This window comes from Catharus ustulatus, chromosome 4 (genome assembly GCF_009819885.2).
Source record: "Catharus ustulatus isolate bCatUst1 chromosome 4, bCatUst1.pri.v2, whole genome shotgun sequence".
Lineage (NCBI taxonomy): Eukaryota > Metazoa > Chordata > Aves > Passeriformes > Turdidae > Catharus > Catharus ustulatus.
Window position 1 is genome coordinate 68864136 of NC_046224.1, and position 18566 is coordinate 68882701.

Genomic DNA, 18566 nt, shown 5'->3' on the forward strand with positions numbered 1-18566 from the left:
GGCAGCTGAGTTGATTTGCTGGAAGAAAAGAGGAGTGGACAGTGTCCTGCAACTAAGGGAGAGGAGCACAGTCAAACCTATGTTTCCAAACATCACAAATAATTCCACTCTTCACCACACGGGACTGACCTAAGATTGTTGAGATTTTGTATATGAACTAATGTTGAAGTTTCCTTGGCCCTTGTCATACCATCTTCTCAGGATATACTCTGATTTGACGTAGAACTTGAATCTAGGACCATGAAGGCCTCTTTTTTTTCTTTTTTCTTTGTTAGATTTTTTTAAGATTGGATTTTTAAAATTTTACTTTTCAGTGCAAAATATGGTCACCATTTGATCATTTAGCTCCAGCATGAGCTTTTAAGAAAACACAAAGTGTTGCTGTGATTGAGGTTTGTGCCACGAGAGTAGATAGAACAGGCTTTTCCACCAATATTTATTCCCACTCTTCCCTTTTCATCAGAGAATATGGGGAGGGATGAGCAGCTGTGATTTCTGACACAGCATTTTCCTTGTTCTCTTTCCTGGTGCTAAGAAAGATGGGTAAGGAAGCCACCAGTGAAGTAGAAAACCAAATAGAGGTTATACAGCATTGTGAAAGCCACACATTAGGAAAAAGATGGAACCATGGAGAAGAGAGAGAATGTTTGCAAATATCTGTGATACACATGTGACCTTTTAGATGGAAAAGCAGATTTTGGGTGGCTTCATGCAGGGGCAAATCCAACACTTCAAGGAAGAATCCCAAATTCGTGCAACACTCTAGGTCCTACTCTTTCTCTGATCTATTTTAACTGTTGTTCTGATACTACATCTTTAGTGGTATCAAAATTAGGGAGGAATCTGGAGTTTGGAGCTTAAGTATGTGGTATTTCCTTCTTTTTTTCCTCAAGCACAGCTCTAATAGGAAAGAAATGTTCCTTTATGCATTTAATGAATTGAACAGGTTATGGGGAAACAGAAAACAGAATTGCATCAGGATTACAAAGTTTTTTAGCTATGATATATTTTTAAAGTGTCATTTATTCCTATGGGTAGCCTTGATAGCAAGGAAACTCCAGGAAAAAGAGGCAAAACCATGTGTTTGAAACAGAGGCACCTCTCAATGGGGTATTTTGAGTGTTGTTTTTTTTTCCCATGAGGCACCTGTGGGTCTGTATGGATTAGCAGTGCTTCAGTAGATGCGCAATATTATCTCTGGCAGATCAGAGAGATTATTGTATCAGAGCAGTAATACGTAATCTGCTGGTTAGATCATCATGCTGGTAATTCCCTGAGAGCTATGCCAGGTTACAACAGCTCAGAATCTTGTTCCATCTTTTTGTTTTTCCCTGCTAAATTCTTCTTTAACAGTGAAGAGGTGTTTTTACCTGGCAAAAAATTAACATTACAAAGAGAATTAGTACTCTCTTTGAGGTCTTAAATCAGATGCAGGAGGTGTGATGTTGCGCATCATCTACCATGTGTGAAGCAGGTGGTTAGCTTTAAGCAGATAAAAATCCCATGAGATCCATGCTTCCTTGGAATGGATACTGGGTATTCAGAGCTGGATGAACCTCTAGGTCTTTAAGGAATATGCCTCATTTGCCTCTGTTTAATTTTTCTCAAAGAACATTAAAGTGTGCACAAGGACTTAATGACATTCCAGGACACTCTTATGTTAAGCCCAAGTTTCTGTTGTCACATGAAGCCTGTTGAAAGATGTGCACAAGAGTTTAAAAATATCAGGGTTTTTTTGCCTGAGTCTTCCTGGTAATTGTTTTCATCTTACTATCATAACCTGTGGCACCTGACTTTGGTTCTGGGAGTGTTTGAACAACCATCACATACAGGTTGAGGTTGTGAACTGAGAATTCTGTGTCCCTCATTCCCCTGATAAGGAAATACAGCCTGTGGAGGGCAAAGCTGTGCCGTGGGGACAGTGACACGTGCCTTGCACTGCTGTCCTGCTGGGGTGAGGGAGACTGGTCAGTGGGGAACTGCTCAGACTGACTGCTGGAATATGGGTCTTCACTGGCAACTGGCAAGAAAGGATCTAAGACTGATGCAGAGTGTTATTCACAGAATTTTATGGAGAGAGGAAGTAGTGTCTTTCAGAAAATAGAATTTCCTAAAGGTGGAGTACTCAGAGAACTTTTCTTCCTGCCTGTAATCAGTGAGAGCTCTATGCGTGCCGGTCCCCTGTGGAAAAGTGTGACAGGGAATGTCTGTCATGGGGCATAACGAGGGCAGATATGCAACTGAGTGTCTTTGGTAACCCAGTGGTGTGATTATCTCTGGGTAACTACATCCCTGGCATACTCTTTGGGGTTCAATAAACAATTGTTTATTTTGTTAAGAGAAAGGATAAATTCAGCAGTTTAATGCTGATCAGTACTTCCAGATAAGACATACAGTTCACATGGATTATAAAACTACTTTGATGAAGGAAGAATGCTGATAAAACTAACAGGTAAATTAATCTTGGTTATCCCACAATCCCAGAATGGAGGAGGGTGGTTCATTATAGCAAAAAGCCTGAAACATCTCCCAAAGTATTGATTCAAATAGCTAGAGAGACAGCAGCCTGCATACTAACAAACCTGAACAAATAAAATCCACTCTTGTTACGTAGATCAGCACTGAACAGCAGTGCTGACACTCTTATAAACAGCTTCCATGGCCAAGTGGTGCAGCTGTTCTTACCTCACTGGAAATTAGGACCAGATGGGATTTATAGGATTCCGAACTTCACCATCAGCTAAGAAAGTTCAGAGAGAGGTTTCAGGACATATAAACATTCAGTTGGCGTGCATATGTTTGTTTTAGTGTATTTCTCTTTTCTAAAACAGTAGGAAGTTTGAGGACACTATGAAACTCAGAAGTGCACCTGTTTCTTCTTTTTTTTTAAAAGCTGTTACGCTGGTCCACATCCTTGTGGTCATACTGTGAGTCAGTCTCAAGATCTGCTAGAGTTTTTCTTCACGCTTTATGACTTCAGCACCCAAAGTCCAATATTTCAATTTATTTTTTTTCCTGCCACAGCTGACAACAGAAAAACCCCCAACACTGCCAGTATTCTTAGTGGCAGTATTTGTGTGCTTGTTCTCCCATGTTTTGATTGAGAGACATTCACAGAAAGGTGCGTGGGTGTTGGCAGTTCCTTGCTGACTTGATTTCTCTTATTTATCATACCCAGCTGGGGCTTTCCAGGAGCCAGGGCCCAGAGCATTCAGCATCATGACTTCATGCTTCAGTTTAACATATGGTTCCTATTTGCTTTTAAATCCAGAGATACAGGCAGAAGCATCCCCTTTGTGGGAGGAACATCTCTAATTTTTACATGCAGCTTCTTCCTGTGCTGTTGAGAACTCCACCCTGCTTAACTGCAGAGGTTGTCTTAAGCTCTTTCTCCAGACTTTTTAGTGGTCACATACACAGATTTTGTAATCTTTCCAGCTGTATTACAGATTTTTGGAACATGTGGTCATAACTGATACACACTTTTGGTCCATCTCCTTGCAGTATTTAAATTCTTTGGTGTGCTGCAATTTAGGGACATACTCTTTCAGAATGTGCAGAAGCATGAAGACATGGAGCAATTGCCTCAAATTACATTGGAAATTTGAAACAAGCGAAGAAATTGAATGTAAATTTTATCATTCATTGGATAAAGAATAAACAAGTCTGTCTTTATTATTCATGTTATATCAATTCCTTATGAGCTGCTGTAATACTTTGTCACTTGCTGTTATTAAATAAAATTAATTCATGTTGAGGAAATTGCAATAAATCTCCACTTGTCATGTGTTCTTTATTACAGGAATCAAACCTTTTGAGCCCAATACAGGATGGGACAAAAAAACCCCAGATAGACAGCATTAAAAGCAATAACTACAATATTGTTAAAGAGGTTAGTATATCTGCCGAGAAACTTGCTTGACCTACCTATTTAATTAGTAGATTTACTAATTATTTTGAAAGAAAGTGTCTTTGTTTGATTTTGTGTGACATGGCTGATTTATTTTCTTGCTTGCATGCTTATTTATTTGTTTGGTTTGTTTTTGTTTTTTTTTTAATTTACAGATTTTGATTCGACTCAGCAAACTTTGTGTTCAGAATAAAAAATGTCGGAATCAACAGCAGCGTTTACTGAAAAATATGGGCGCCCACTTGGTAGTCTTGGACCTTCTGCAGATCCCCTATGAAAAGGTTATTTTCCTGATTTTAGTGGTACAGAACATGAACTCAAGGAAGGGAAAGGCCTTGGCAGGCCCAAGAATCTGTGGAAATATTTAAAAACCTGGATTGTCAACTGTGGTACAAACATGAAATCGTGATATCATTTTCTACCTTAAGAATAGGGTGTTTGGCTCAGTTTAAATACTGCTGTCTGCACAGTTTTATTTAAAATTTAATATTTACTGCCTTGGGTACCTAGATGTCACAGTGCTGTCACTGCTGTACCCTTTCCTGAAGTAGGCAAACTCAGGACCGCAAGCTTTCAAGGATCAAATCTGAAATAACTTCTTTGCTTTTATGGTGGAAATCTCCAACCTAGTTCCACTTGCCATTTTTGTTCACAAGATAAAGTTATTTGGTACTGATTTGGTGGAACAGAGCATACAAATGAATGAACTAGATAGGCTTTAAAAGATCTTTCCAGATCTTCTAGGAATCACTGAGAGGAGGTAAAACCTCTGCTGGGTTATATTTTCCTGTGTTATGTTACAGACACTAGGTTTAGCTGTTGTCAGTAAAATAGTGCTTGTCCATACAGGTGGTTCATCAAATCATACTTAGGATATTACATGAGAGGAATATAAAATGGGGATGAAACTAGAGATATATTGGTGTGGGAGTATGTATATGAACACATGCACACATACATCTGTTTCTTTATGTAGCTATAGAAAAGCCAAAACTTAAAACTAATGCAGAGAGACGTTTTTGGTTTGTTTTGTTTTTTTTGTTTTTTTTTTTTTTTTTTTAAATCAAGCACCTTAGCACTTTTTAAAACCAGGAAATTATAGCCACACGTGAAGAAATTTTACTTTGATTTTATGTTCTCCCTGTGATTCCCTATGGTCAAGTTGATTCAGAGTAAGGTACATCTGCTAATGGACTCCAAAGGAAACAACATCAGTTACTTTTGCCAAAGGGAGAATTCCTGCCCTATAAAGGCTCAGGAGAATTGGCTTATTTCTGACTGATGTGTGGTTTTAACAAGTATGTTTAGGTATAACCAGCTGATTTTGTTTGTGCTTTCTTCCTGCAGAGTGATGAAAAGATGAATGAAGTTATGAATCTAGCCCACACTTTTCTTCAGAACTTCTGTCGAGGAAATCCTCAGAATCAAGTTCTCCTCCACAAAAATCTCAACTTGTTCTTAACTCCAGGGGTAAGTATTTAATTAGAAATAGAATATGATAATTGGAATTAAATTTGGGTTTGCAGAAACATCCCAGTGCTAAATAAATAATTTCACTAAATTATGCCTCCTCTCTCCTCTCTCATTTCCCTTCATGTTGCTTTTTATGTCATTGGCTTTAATGCTGCCATTTTAAAAGCAGAAAACAAAAGCCAAGAAACCTGTGGGGTTTACTGGAAGGATCTATGAATGCATCACATTATTGTGTTGAACTTGACTATGATTTTATTCATCTTGACTCACTCACTGATGGACTGTAAAGTCAATGTAGAAGATAAAATGATAGTATGATACTATTGCCTTGTGTGGCAACTTAGACCCATACATTCATGTTGATGATGCTCCCATTTGATTCAACTATTCTAAACTCTGACCTTTTATTAAATTATGGTCTTTACAATAGACCTTTTTATCACAATCCCTTTGTATATATTTGTGTGTGTGTGTTTACAAACATATTCATTTTGAATGACACTTGCTCAGTGGATCTACTGAGCAAAACATGCTTTTACTTGGGAGTATGAGGATTGCAGACCCTGGCCCATGCACATTAGGAGCCATTTGTTTGGTTGGTTTTTATTTATGCTCTTTTGTGAACAGCTCTGTGCTGCCCACAGTGGGAGCCAGAGCCCAGATTCCATCACATTCAACACTGACACTTAAGTGCCGAGTGTGGAACCAGCTTGCACCTGTATTTCTGTTCTTTGGAAGCTGATTTCCTGATCATCCATCCCAGTTACTGTGCTTCTGTGCACATTGTGGAGCAAACTTGATGTGGATTCCTATCAGATGACACAAAACAGAGATCTGTACTTTAGGAGCACACTTGATCCTCAGGAGCCTTTAGTCCAAGGCACCAACCTAGAGCAAAAGCCCCAAGAATGCACAAAGTCTGGGTGCTGTGTCCTCAGCAGAATCCCCTCTTGCTTCAGATCTGTTCCTCTTGTTCCATGCTGCTTACGGATACACAGCCCTAGGCTCCCTCTGGAGTCAATGTGGAAAGATTCATTCTCTTTGGGACTGATCAGGCTGCATGTGCAGGGATTTGCCTGCTGGAAATGCCTCCTCTGTGAGCCCCAGAGAGAGCCAGAGAGCAGCTCATCATCTTATTTGGTGGCCTCATTACAAGGTTTGATGATGAGTGGGGCCACTGTAGTCTTGGGTGTCTCGTATTCCAAAGTCCCTGCAGAGTGCTCTGGCAGTGTACTCTGTGTGTATGTGTGTGTGTGTTCACCTTCCACATGCACACAGATTTTAGGACTGTTTGTACTCATAGGGAAGTGTGGAGAAATCCCCTCAAAACTGGAACCTAGACTCTGAGACCAGTGAGCCTTCCTCTACTCGAGAATCCCGTGCCTCTCTCAATCTCAATCTCAAAGCAGATCTGCTGAGCTCATGAGGCTGTTTTTTGATCTGTTCAGCTCCTGGAAGCTGAGACCATGAGGCATATCTTCATGAATAATTACCTCCTGTGCAATGAGATCAGCGAGAGGGTGGTGCAGCACTTTGTGCACTGCATCGAGACCCACGGCCGGCACGTGGAGTACCTGCGGTTCCTGCAGACCATCGTGAAAGCAGATGGCAAATACGTGAAAAAGTGCCAGGACATGGTAATGACAGAGGTAAGCAGAGGCTTCACATGATAATCACTTGAGTATTTTGAGGCTGCTTTTCCCTACTCTTGATACCAATGAGATATAATGGCATCCTCGCTTCAGAATTTTAAGCGGCATCACAAATAATGAATATTTTAGCAGACGTTTTGGGGAGTTTGATCTAATTTTGTAAGGCCATCTGTATAACTACTAGAAAGAAAACATGAGTGTTAGCATGGTGATACACAGATGTCTATTTGTAGATGATGTAGCATGGAAATCTCAGAGTTACATAAACCTTCATTTTCCTGTAATGTAATGTAGGATCACTTTTATCCACTCTTATGGCATGGACTTGCCATACAAGAGGTTCTTAACTCTATGGATTTGTCTAAATTGTGTTGTAGAACCGTTTTTTAACATGTAGCAATTCTAAATCCTAGTTTCTGCCTTTCTTTTTTTTTTTTTTTTTGTTTTGTTTTGTTTTGTTTCAGAACATTTCCGTGAGGGTCAGTAGAGCTGCTCTAGCTTTAACTAGCTGGATCCACTAAAGTCAACCAAGTGGTTTGTGGAAAAGTCTTTATGCCAATAAATTTCCTAGGAAAATACCTAATTGATTTTCTCTGCAAATTAGGATTTGATATATTGTGAGCATGATAAATGAAGTCTTCTACTTGCAGACACTTAGTGCATTTAACTGTAATTATGTTAAAAGTTCCTTGAGATTAGTAAGTGGGTAAAGTTGAATATGGTGAAAAGTCATGGTGGGAATAGAGTCCAAGGAACATTTTTATTTGCTTTACAAAGTGCTTTTCTTTTTAGCTTGGTTTGGGTTTTTTAAGAGATGTCTTCACAAAGAAATCAGAGATAAGTTTTAGCATTTTGTGGTACGTACAAAACAAAATCCCACTGAAATTTTATTCCACAGCAACAAGAGGAAAAACTTCTAATTAAGAAAATAAAACTCCTGCCTACATGGATAACCTTTAATGAAATTCACCTCAACCTTTTCAATTTGACTGAAGTATTTTAACGTGCAGTATCAATTACAAGCCTTTGATTTACATAATTCAAACACTTCTTGTGCCTTTGTGTTTTTAGATTTTTCTGCTTCCAACAAAGGTTCTTGTAGAGGGTCTTTTTTTACCATCAAGCAAAATTTTCAGATTTTTCTCAATTTCAATATATTTTGCTATTGAGCTACAGCAGCACAAAGATAAACTGTCATATTACATTTCCAAGCTGACTCCATGATGAAAGTAGAAATGAGCTTGGATATGGCATTCACATAATAAGTCCTGCAAGAAATTTCCTGAGGGTAGGGACCAACCCTGTTTTGATGAAATAGGGTAAGATGATGATCTGTTTTTCAAAAAGTAGGAAATGCAGGTAAGTTCAGTATTTTCATGATTATAAGGCGCACTTCTGGGTGTCGTCAAATTTCCGAACTTTGTCCATATATAAGGCACACCGGAGTATAAGGCACACTTTTGTTTTTCAGTGAGGATCCGCGTGCAACAAAGTAATGAAATAGTAACAATCATGCCAGCTGTCTTGGGTTACAATACAGGATGTGATTAAAGTATCTATTCTATCACCATCTGTTGTGACCAGGTGGGGCAGTGATCTTTATCCCTGTGGGAGATACTCTGCTAATGGGCCATCCATTGAAACCAGGCAGGGCATTGTTCTTTATCTTTACACAACCCATCCTTCCTCCACGGAGTTATCTTCTGCTAATGGTCCACTGAGTCCCACTGTGGGACTGATAAAATTACTGCATCCCATTGGAAGTTGCTCCAACCAGGGGGCAGAGCCCAACATTTCTTACCAAGATAAAAACTGAAATTCTGGGACACCAAGTTGCTCTCTTTTCCCTGGACTCCAGAGGAAAACCGGACTTTTTTTCCATATCATCACTGGACCTTTGGAGGGAAGCTGCATCCTTCTACAAGACCACATCTGTCACTGCAGGAGGGCTGTAGTCACCATTTAATGGGACTGCTACCAACACCCTGCCTGACGGGTGTCACCCTGATGGGGTGTCAGGTTGTGCTCTGACTTTGTGTCTTAGTCTGGAGGACAGGTGTCTGCTGAGAAAGGCAGGAGCTTCTCTTTGAAATGGAGAATGTAAACCCCCTCCCTCCAAATTATTATAATTTTGAAATCAAGGGACTCTCAGGCAAAGATATGGGAATTAGGAATAACAGTTCTTTACCAGGACATGTGCTGAGACCCGCGGCCCTGTGCAGTTCGGGTCGCAGCTCGCACTTCTGGGTTGGCAAATTTCCCAACTTTGTCCATATATAAGGTGCTCCGGAGTATAAGGTGCACTTCCAGGTTCAGACCAAAATTTTAGTCCAAAGGGTGCGCCTTATATGCGATTTCTCAGAAAAGGATGCTAACTGTGAAACTTGAATGGCAATTTACTATATAGGGGACAAATGGCTGGAACTTGCACAGAGTTGGGACAGTTTCTCTGTAGACAACTGAGATGTACTTTGTGACCTTAAACAAGTGCTGTAGCTTTTTCTGTTCCTTCAGATGGGGCACATAAACAATTTACCACAAGACAAGCTAGACTATGACTGTACAGTTTGCCTCAGCTCTTCCTGCATTTTCTTTCATCCACCGTAAATATATTGTAGCTTATTCCTGTTTACTGGGAGTGTGGATAATCCTCATATTTACATGTTCTAGAAAGTGCATGCAGATGAAGGAGCACCATGGCAAGAGAATACTGTCATAAAATCCATTGGACATCCCCAATCTGGCTGATTCCCTTGTTCTCATCTCCTTGGTCTCTATGTCTGTAATGATGATTACTGATCTGAAAGGTTCCTTAGGGCAGTTTTTCTCTTTTCAAGCAGGCTTTGAGGTTCCTGAAGAACCCTGCCTGTCAGAGCAAACATTACTACAGAAGGAACAGCAGAATTTACTTTGAGTCACATGAATGTGGCAGCAGAGTTCTACCTGTAGTATTGTGGACTAATATTTTGCAGAGTATCAACAGCTGCGACTATACTGGACAGCCTTATTATATTACCATAGAATTCTAAACTTGCTGAATATATACATTGATGGCAGAAAATGCTGTTGGGTTGTTTTGTCCTAAGCTCTCATCCCTTTAAATTTATTCTTTTTCTGTACTGTGGATTGTCCAGAAAATGTCTGAAAAGTTGTGGGTATAGAAATACTGTAGAAACCCAAAGATAAATGAAAAATACGAATTGCAGGAAAGACTGAATTTGCAATTCACTTCAGCCAAATGTCAAAGCAAAAATAAGCAAGAAGCAGGGAAAGCACAAACATAAAAGCTGTGAATTCAAAATTTGAAATGTTGAAACCCTGGAAAGTGTAAAGAAATGTTTCTTGACTTCTCATTCTGGGAGACTAATTTTAATTCATGTTCTTGCTGCTTTCCCATTTCTCAGCAGCTCCAGCAACCTTTATGGCTACCCTTGAATTGACTAAGCTGGGATTTCATGTCACATATGGACTGGAATAGGTCAAGTGCCTAATTCACAAAAAAAGTGTGATTTTTGAGCTGCCAGGGTGTGTTCTGTACTAGGACGGGTTTCTGTGAACTTGTTTCACCCAAACTGAGAGTAGCTTGTGCTTCAAAGCATAGTGATGGAGAGAGGATTCCAAACAGGGTTTGAGCAAAGCTCTTTAGATGTGCTGTGATGGGGCTGCCAGCATCCAGCTGCAGCTGATCTACTGCTCTGGATCCTCTTGAGATGAGCAGAACACTTGTAGCAGAGTCAAACATTTATCACATACACCAGTTTTCTGTGAAATTAAAGTGCTGACGTGACACTGACAAAGTCACCTGCCGAATTTGCACAGGATGGGAAGAATCTCCCTTTGTTTGTGATACTGAGCAAGGGCAGGGAAAAGCTGGGTTCAATTCTGGGTGAGCCACAGGCTGTGTGAGGCAGCGTGGAAGATTCCATCTCACTGTACCTCAAGTACCTTTCTTATGAAACAGGGATAATAATACATCCTGGCCTCCTAGCAGGAGGTGAGGATAATTAATTAGCTTCACACAAACATAGAGATGGTAGGAATAATAAGGATGGTAAGGAATAATAAGGATAATAAGGAAATTAAACCTCAAATTCACCTTACATTAGTGCATTCCTTGGTGAGTTATTCCAAATTTGCACTTATGTTGGTAAGAGCAGAAGTTTGCCTTGGATGTTGTCTTGACATGGTAATCTGGCAAGCTGCATCAGAGTAAATTTTGTTTTGTTGATTGAATTTTAGCTAGAGAGTCTTTGCATTACTTAGAGATAAAATAAGAAAATCATAGAATCATTTAGGTTGGAAAAGACCTTCAAAGTCATTGAGTCCAAAGTCTCAGAACCTTGTGATCTCTTTCTCAGCTGATAAATGGTGGTGAAGATGTGCTGATATTCTACAACGACAGAGCATCCTTCCCAGTTCTGCTCCAGATGATGTGTTCGGAGCGGGACCGCGCCGACGAGAGCGGGCCCTTGGCATACCACATCACTCTGGTGGAGCTGCTGGCTGCCTGCACAGAGGGCAAGAATGTGTACACAGAGATCAAGTGCAATTCACTGCTGCCCCTGGATGATATTGTGAGGGTAGTGACCCATGATGACTGCATTCCTGAGGTGCGATTCACAGACTTTGTATTTTTAGAAACTGCAGAGGATATTTTGTTGCTTATAATGTGCTGACAAGTTGAATATTTGCACAGGAAATGGGTTAGAAATGGGTGGTGCTTCTTAAGGTGAAATTTCCACAAAAAATTCCTTGTCCTTAATGCTTTGCTTGTCAACTTTTCAGACACCTTGTTTTGTTTTGGGTTTTCTGGCCACTGTCAGAGTTTAATGCTCACATATTTTCTGGCTGAAGCTGTGAAGACCCAGCTGAGTGTTGGGTTAAGCCAGTGTTTTGCCACTGCCTGAATTTCCTGGAAATTATGGATAAAATTCTGTCCATGCTGAAGTTAGTGGGAATTTGGTTGAAGTCTCATTTTATTAAACTCAATTGCAGTCCTGCAAATATTTTTATTTGCTGTATATGAAGGCGCAATTCTGCGTATGTCATGCTAAAGTAGGACTGTGATATTGCTTGGTGAAAAATGGGGCTCAAAACAACAGAATTAGAGCCTGCAGGAATTAAAACTCTCTCTGTGCCATGAAAATTGCCCTTGTAATCAAATGATCCTATTACTAAAAAGAAATATGTTTGCTTTGGCCCAAAGTTCCCCTTAACATTCATTTCAACAGATGGTAATTAGAAAAAAAAAATCCCAAACAAAAGAAACCTAAAGGTCTGATCTGAGTTTTCTCTTCACTACATGAAACATATGCAGTTTAAACACATGCACAGTCTCCCTTGACCGTGACAAGAAATTTTCAGTGCATTTGCATATGTTTATATTTAATCTATACATTTTGGGCACGGGATATGCATTTTTATGCTGCACACATGCAGACTTGTCACAGCAGAGAGGAGTGCAACTGCAGTCCTCCTGCTAAGCCTTGTGCTGCCATTGCTGCAGTCCCAGTGCACCACAACCTTTCTCTGCCATTTAGATCTCAAATGCAAGTGCTGCATTAGGATTGTGGAAATACAGGGACTTCAGTCCCAGTTCTGCAAAAGAATTTTTATTTTATATTTGGCAAGCCTGTCACAAGGCTTCAATCTACTGCAGTCAACTGGCAAGTGCAGAGTGTCCTGCATTTTGACAGTCTCTGGCTCTGGAGCCAGGCCTTGCTGGTCTTAATATCCGTTAAATAGCAGAATCATTACTGGTTTGTTTTGTGGGGGTTTTGTCATTAGAGTAAGGATGTTTGCAAAACATTTTCATTTTTCCTCCAGTAGTCTTTCATTAAATGCATTAAGGCATGTGTTACCCTGCTTCTCCCTAAATCTTCAGAACCAAACACATGCATTATTATGGTTATGAATATTTGTTAGTACTGGAAGGTTCATCTTTATTGTTCAGTATTTTAGCAGATAGAAAACATTATGTTCATTGTTTTTACTGTTCTATTTCATGGTGATTGTGTTTTCACTGTTTCTGCAGGTGAAAATTGCCTATGTTAATTTTGTTAACCACTGTTATGTGGACACTGAAGTGGAAATGAAAGAAATCTATGCCAGCAATCATATCTGGAAACTTTTTGAGAACTTCCTTGTTGATATGGCAAGGGTAAGCTTCACCAAGTATTAAATATTACAGAATGGTCATGGGTGACAGCAGAACTGGCAGTAATGGGTTTTTTTGTGAATTTCTTTTATTTTGTTGACTATTTTTATTCAAAGTTGACAATAGGATGAGTGTAGTTGGTTTGTTTGTTTAGCAAACAGTCATTTCTATGGTCTTTATCATCATTTAACCTGCTAATTACTAGCAACATTCTTTTTCTAAAAGGGTACCTTGGAACCCGAGCCTTTCTCTTTTCTTACAGAGAAATAAACTGTGTGTGTGTACATGGTTGAGAGCCTCTGTACATCTTTTGGGGATGTGTATTGCATGTCATTATGATGGTGACTAAAAAAAACCTCATATCTGTAATCTCTTCCATTATTCTGTTGTTATAGTGAGGTTAAGGGAACCAAGATCATCTCTGGCTCATGTTCCTTCTTTAGTCTCTATTTTTGTCTTTTATTCTCCTGCCACTGCATTCTCACTGCTGATGTGAAAGGCAGGTGTAGAGAATACTAATATATAAATTACTAATACTAATTTATAAATTACAGCTGCAAGGTGACAGGGCACAGTCAGTACCACAGACCTGCCATTCCTGTGGTCCTCAGTGAACCTCAGAGTGTCAGTACTTGTTGAATTAAATTTTAAGTTACAAGTTGAATTAAGCTTCTTTTCCCAGGGATTTTGAAGGCAGGAAACAAGAGCAATCTTATGACTTCCACAGAGATTAAATACAATAGTAGAGCCATGAGGGGAAGCTAATGTGATGTAATAATTATGGCCTGCACTACACATCCTTTTCTAGGAGGTTAATACTTCTTGTAATTATAGATAACTACAACATTAGTGACAAACAATGGTGTTGCTCTTTCTGCTCAAGAAGTAGAACCATGGTTTTTGGGTTTTTCCCAGTTCATGGTCCATTACATTTTATAACACATAAGTTCTCACTCTATGCATTTTTCATTTAATTGAAATGAAGGAAAAAAGGTAAAGAATCTCAGTTTGGTCCTGCAGCAGACATTGACCCCAAAGTAACAGTGTGCCACAAAATAATTCCTGAGAGACCTATTGGGAGAAAATATAATGAATTTTGGCTAAAATTCAAAGACTTGTGGTGTACAATAAGCACTGGGACCTGTTCATTTCTCTGTGAAACAGAAAATTGATTGGGCTTTTTCTTTTGTGGTTGTTTGTTTTTGTTTGTTTGTTTTGTTGTTTGTTTTTTTTGGTGGGGTTTTTAAACATATTTTTATTTTTTCCATGGGAGCAGGTTAAGGCAGGGATGTTTGAGCTCTCTTTTTTTTTGGTGGTGGCCATTTTCAGCAGTAATTTAGTCCTTTACAAACCCTGTTTTCTCGCTGCTTCGTGTCTGTGGTTGTGTTACACAATGAAAGCCATCCTGGACAAAACAACCTTGCTTGAAAATTAGGATGAGAAGCATCCTTGGAGGAGCATTCTGACTTTTAACCTTACTGGTTTTACCTCAAGAAGTATTTTCTTCTATTTAATTCCCTTTCTGGGTTACCCTTTCCTGACCTGTCCTGACCCTGACTTTCCAAACAGAGCATCCCTCCTCCCCAGCCCTTGAACACAGCCAATTTTCTGTGCCCTTGGGCGAGAAGCAGACAAGTAGAAAGAAGGCTCTGTCCAGGCTTCCTCTCCTGAGCCTGGAGACAAACTGCACTGTGCTAAATGCAGGGGGCTTGTCCTGATGCTGGTGACCACTGAGCTTGTTTTCACACACCCCTCTCCTAAGAGAAATTAGACCCCAGATCTTCAGAGGTGAAGAGGGAAAATGCTGCATTTTGTGTGCAGGTGCTGTTAGCAAAATGCAGGTTTATTCTGCTCTCCTGCAAGCATGTCAGAGGTGCTCTGGCCTGTCCTGCTCTCCAGCCATGGATAGCTGTATTTTCCAGGTTATGAAGTGTATTTGTTCAGATTTGGTGCTCTGGGGCCCTGACAGAGCCCATGTGTTATAAATACATCAGCGTTCTGTAGCTATCAGGACAGTTAGAATGCTGTCAGCCTCATGAAAGATGTTACAATAGCTTTCAAAGCATTTAGAAAAAGAGCCCTTTGATCCTCTGTGTTCCAGTGAGCTAAAAGGGATGCTTTTGCGTGGGGGAAGGGGAAACTTTCTTTTCTTTTAGCTGCTACAAATGCCTGTCAGTGGGTGAGTTTGTGAGCTTTGAGTCTGTTATTGGAGAGCACCAAGGTGAAAGACGGAGAGTGTTATCCTCAGGTTGGATTCTTTTGGTTTTAGATATATATTGGAAAAAAAAAAAAAAAAGGTAACTGATTTTATTTTAAAATCTGTTTCTGGATTGAGGAAGGAAATATTTAGTCCCCAGCTGTCATTTTCCTTTCAACAACGTGATACATTGCAAAGCAGGCATGAGGCGGATCTGTGTATAAACTGCTCGGGTTTGCCAAAAGCTGTCGCGCTTTCAAAGACACCCAGTTTCTACAGCTTCTGCCAACCTACTTTCTGCTGGGTGTGACTTACAGCCCTGTGCTCAGCAAAGTGGGTGCTGCTGAAGGAAAGGCTTCCCTTTCCTGCATGTGGCCCAGCCTGTGTAAATCAGCAGCTGTAGTCTGAGCAGGATTAAAGACAAGAGCTGGGAATCTGACAGCTGTAAAGTTATCCTGGCTTTCTCTGCAGAATTTTTGAAGTATTATTCGTGTGAGTTTTGGTCCCAAAGCCTCTTAAGGGGTTTTTAAACACTGCTTTCTTAATCCTCATCTCCATTTCATGCATTTCAGGCTTTTTTTTTTTTTTCTTTCACCAGGAAGATCTTTCAGTCCCTAAAGGGGAGAGCGATAAGAACAAATGAGAGGATTTCCAAATTCCTTCTGTGATGGGAATTTTTCAGACTGGTGTTGAAGCAGAGTGGCATTCCCACATATGGCTGTGCTTCTCAGGGAGCTGAAGGGGAAAACTTAAAAGTGTTCTGGAATTTAGTTTTGGTCATTTCTGCCTTCACTGTGCTAGCACTGCACAGCTCCATGTCTTCCTATTGGGATTGGAAGTGCTGAGCTTAGAGCTACCGGTTCCAGCCAAAATTGGCATCCAGACTAATTAAAAGCAAAAGAATTTACAGAGATATTTAGTTCTATGATCTCTTTTTATTTTTTTAAACAACTTTTTGAACAATTTTTGATTATTAACTGAATCATTTTCCTCCATGAGGACTGGGGGTGGTGGTGGTGTCACACTTTTCCCAACACAGAAGGGCTGATGAGTTTGCTGTTTCATTTTAGCCACTGTTGCTTCTGTGACCAAAATCTTTCCTGGGGTGATAAAAAATGCACTCTGTGGAGGCATGACTGATTTATCTGACACATTTTAGATAAGCAGACAAGCAAACTCCTCCAGATGCCTCATTTGTCTAGGTGTGAAGTTATCTTTGGTTATTGCTCTGCCTACTGCATGACAGTGCTTGTGTGCTAGACCCAAGGTGCTTGTGTACCCCCGAGTTCACTCCTACCCTGAACACTTTGCTTTTGGATGTCATGTCAGTAAACTTTCTTAAAACATTCCTGGTGAAATTGCTGTCTTGTAGTGACAGTGGCTGTTTGTAATTAGAGAGAATCTTTGCCCTGTGTGAGATTCAGGTGCTGTGGATTCTCTCTCTGCTTCTGTCACCAACTTTTCCCTGTGACTTTAAGCAATTCATTCAGCTTCTCTGGACTCCCCATCTCTGAAGAGATGGAATGGTAAGTGGGTGCCACTCAGGCTTGGGGTTACGTGCTGAATGCACAGATGGCAATGAAAAGGCTACCCCTGGAGCTTTTGTATACAAAATAAATTATGCTTTTGCATAGATTCCCTAGAACATTGCAGTAGTCTCTGGCTTGTGTAGGTGAAAGAGAAAACAACTGCCTTCATTTCTTGTTAATGATGACTACAACTGCTTATTTAAAGGCTGTTAGAGAGGTAGTATGACTACAGTCTGTAGTACTTATTTGTCCAGTCTTGCCTTTCTCATTGTTTTTGGCTCTCTGTAGACTCCTTTCAGTACTGTGTAGACTGACACATGGAAAGTCAACATGACTGGGTATAGATGTTCACAAATGTTGAAGAGAAATAAAAGAAATACTGAAGATGTAATCCACACCAGTAATTTTTCCCTTTCTTTAAGTGTGACATCTTTACACAGCAACAAACTTTAAGTGTCATACCAAAGGGAGTCTTCAGGAACCTTTTGTACAAATCTTCCCACTTCCTCCCACTATTTAATCATCCTTCTGTGCTCCAGAGTTGTCCTGGTATCATCCATTCCCTTCTTTCATTATTTTAGCTTGGCTTCTGTATTTTCCCCATGTGGCTTCCCAAAGAAATGCTGCCTGTCTTCCAGTACTATCCTAAAGCCTGTTGGTATTGAGTGTGCTGTTTCCCTTCTTTTCATCCTTTTAAACATTTTTCCTGCAAATGAGCTTCACCTTTTCCACCCAGTTGTGGTGCTTAATTGTTGAGAGAAGCTAAATGTTGTTTGAAATCTTTCTAACCTATGTCTCATCTGTCTCTTAAGCATCTTCCAACCAGCCCTGCAAAGGGAGGAAAGGTCCATTTTCTTCTTGAATCTGTCTAAATGTGTAAGTGGCATGCAGTGTGCTGATTTAGGGGGATCTTTTCTTCGTGGTGTGGGGAAGAAGAGGCAGGTAGCCAGAAAGAACCAGTTCAGAAGAGAAGGGTGGACCTCCAAGAAGAAGATAAGCTATAACAAATCCAGCTTCAACTCTAACTTAGTTCTCTCTGATAGATACTATATAAAAATATTTTGTTTTTAGTTTAAGAAGTATCAGATGTGTTGTAATAAATACAAAATAATGAAGCTTGCTTATTGGGGACAACTAGATCTCATTGTTTCCTCCTCCTTCCCTGCAGGTTTGTAACACAACCACAGATCGTAAACATGCAGACACATCTCTGGAGAAATATGTCACTGAGCCTGTCATGAGCATTGTGAGTGGCTTCTTCAATTCACCATTTTCAGATAACAGCACCAGCCTCCAGGTAAGGAGAAGAGACACAGACAAATAAGTTATTCAGACTCCTAATGAGAGAACTTCTGCTACCTGCATTGGAATGCTATCTCCTCTCATCCTCCTTTAATTTCTCTGTCCCCTCTCATGCCCCTGACTACCACCTTAATCCCTCTTTAAAACACTTAATTCTTGATTTCAATCACTTACACGTTGAACCAGTAGACAGCTCAATGTGGTCAGAGTTACTTCTGATTCTTGTGAATTCATTGGAAGGGGTATCCTTGCAGAAAAAATCTTTGGGTGAGGGAGATGCTGTGCCCTGTGACAGAAGGGACACACACCTGAGAATGGGAAAAACTCCTCTGTCACTCTGGTGCGT

At 40.1% G+C, this 18566-nt stretch overlaps 1 protein-coding gene across 4 annotated transcripts in view; it reads left to right on the forward strand.

Moving 5' to 3' along the window:
- ITPR2 (inositol 1,4,5-trisphosphate receptor type 2) overlaps positions 1-18566 on the forward strand; it is a 241850-nt gene that overhangs the window by 100262 nt on the left and 123022 nt on the right. For all 4 annotated transcript variants that reach the window (XM_033056927.1, XM_033056928.1, XM_033056929.2 and 1 more), the window contains 7 exons: positions 3803-3892; positions 4066-4191; positions 5258-5380; positions 6832-7032; positions 11394-11645; positions 13070-13195; positions 18087-18215. In XM_033056927.1, coding sequence (XP_032912818.1) covers positions 3803-3892; positions 4066-4191; positions 5258-5380; positions 6832-7032; positions 11394-11645; positions 13070-13195; positions 18087-18215 — 1047 coding nt within the window. The remainder of the gene's footprint in view (positions 1-3802; positions 3893-4065; positions 4192-5257; positions 5381-6831; positions 7033-11393; positions 11646-13069; positions 13196-18086; positions 18216-18566) is intronic.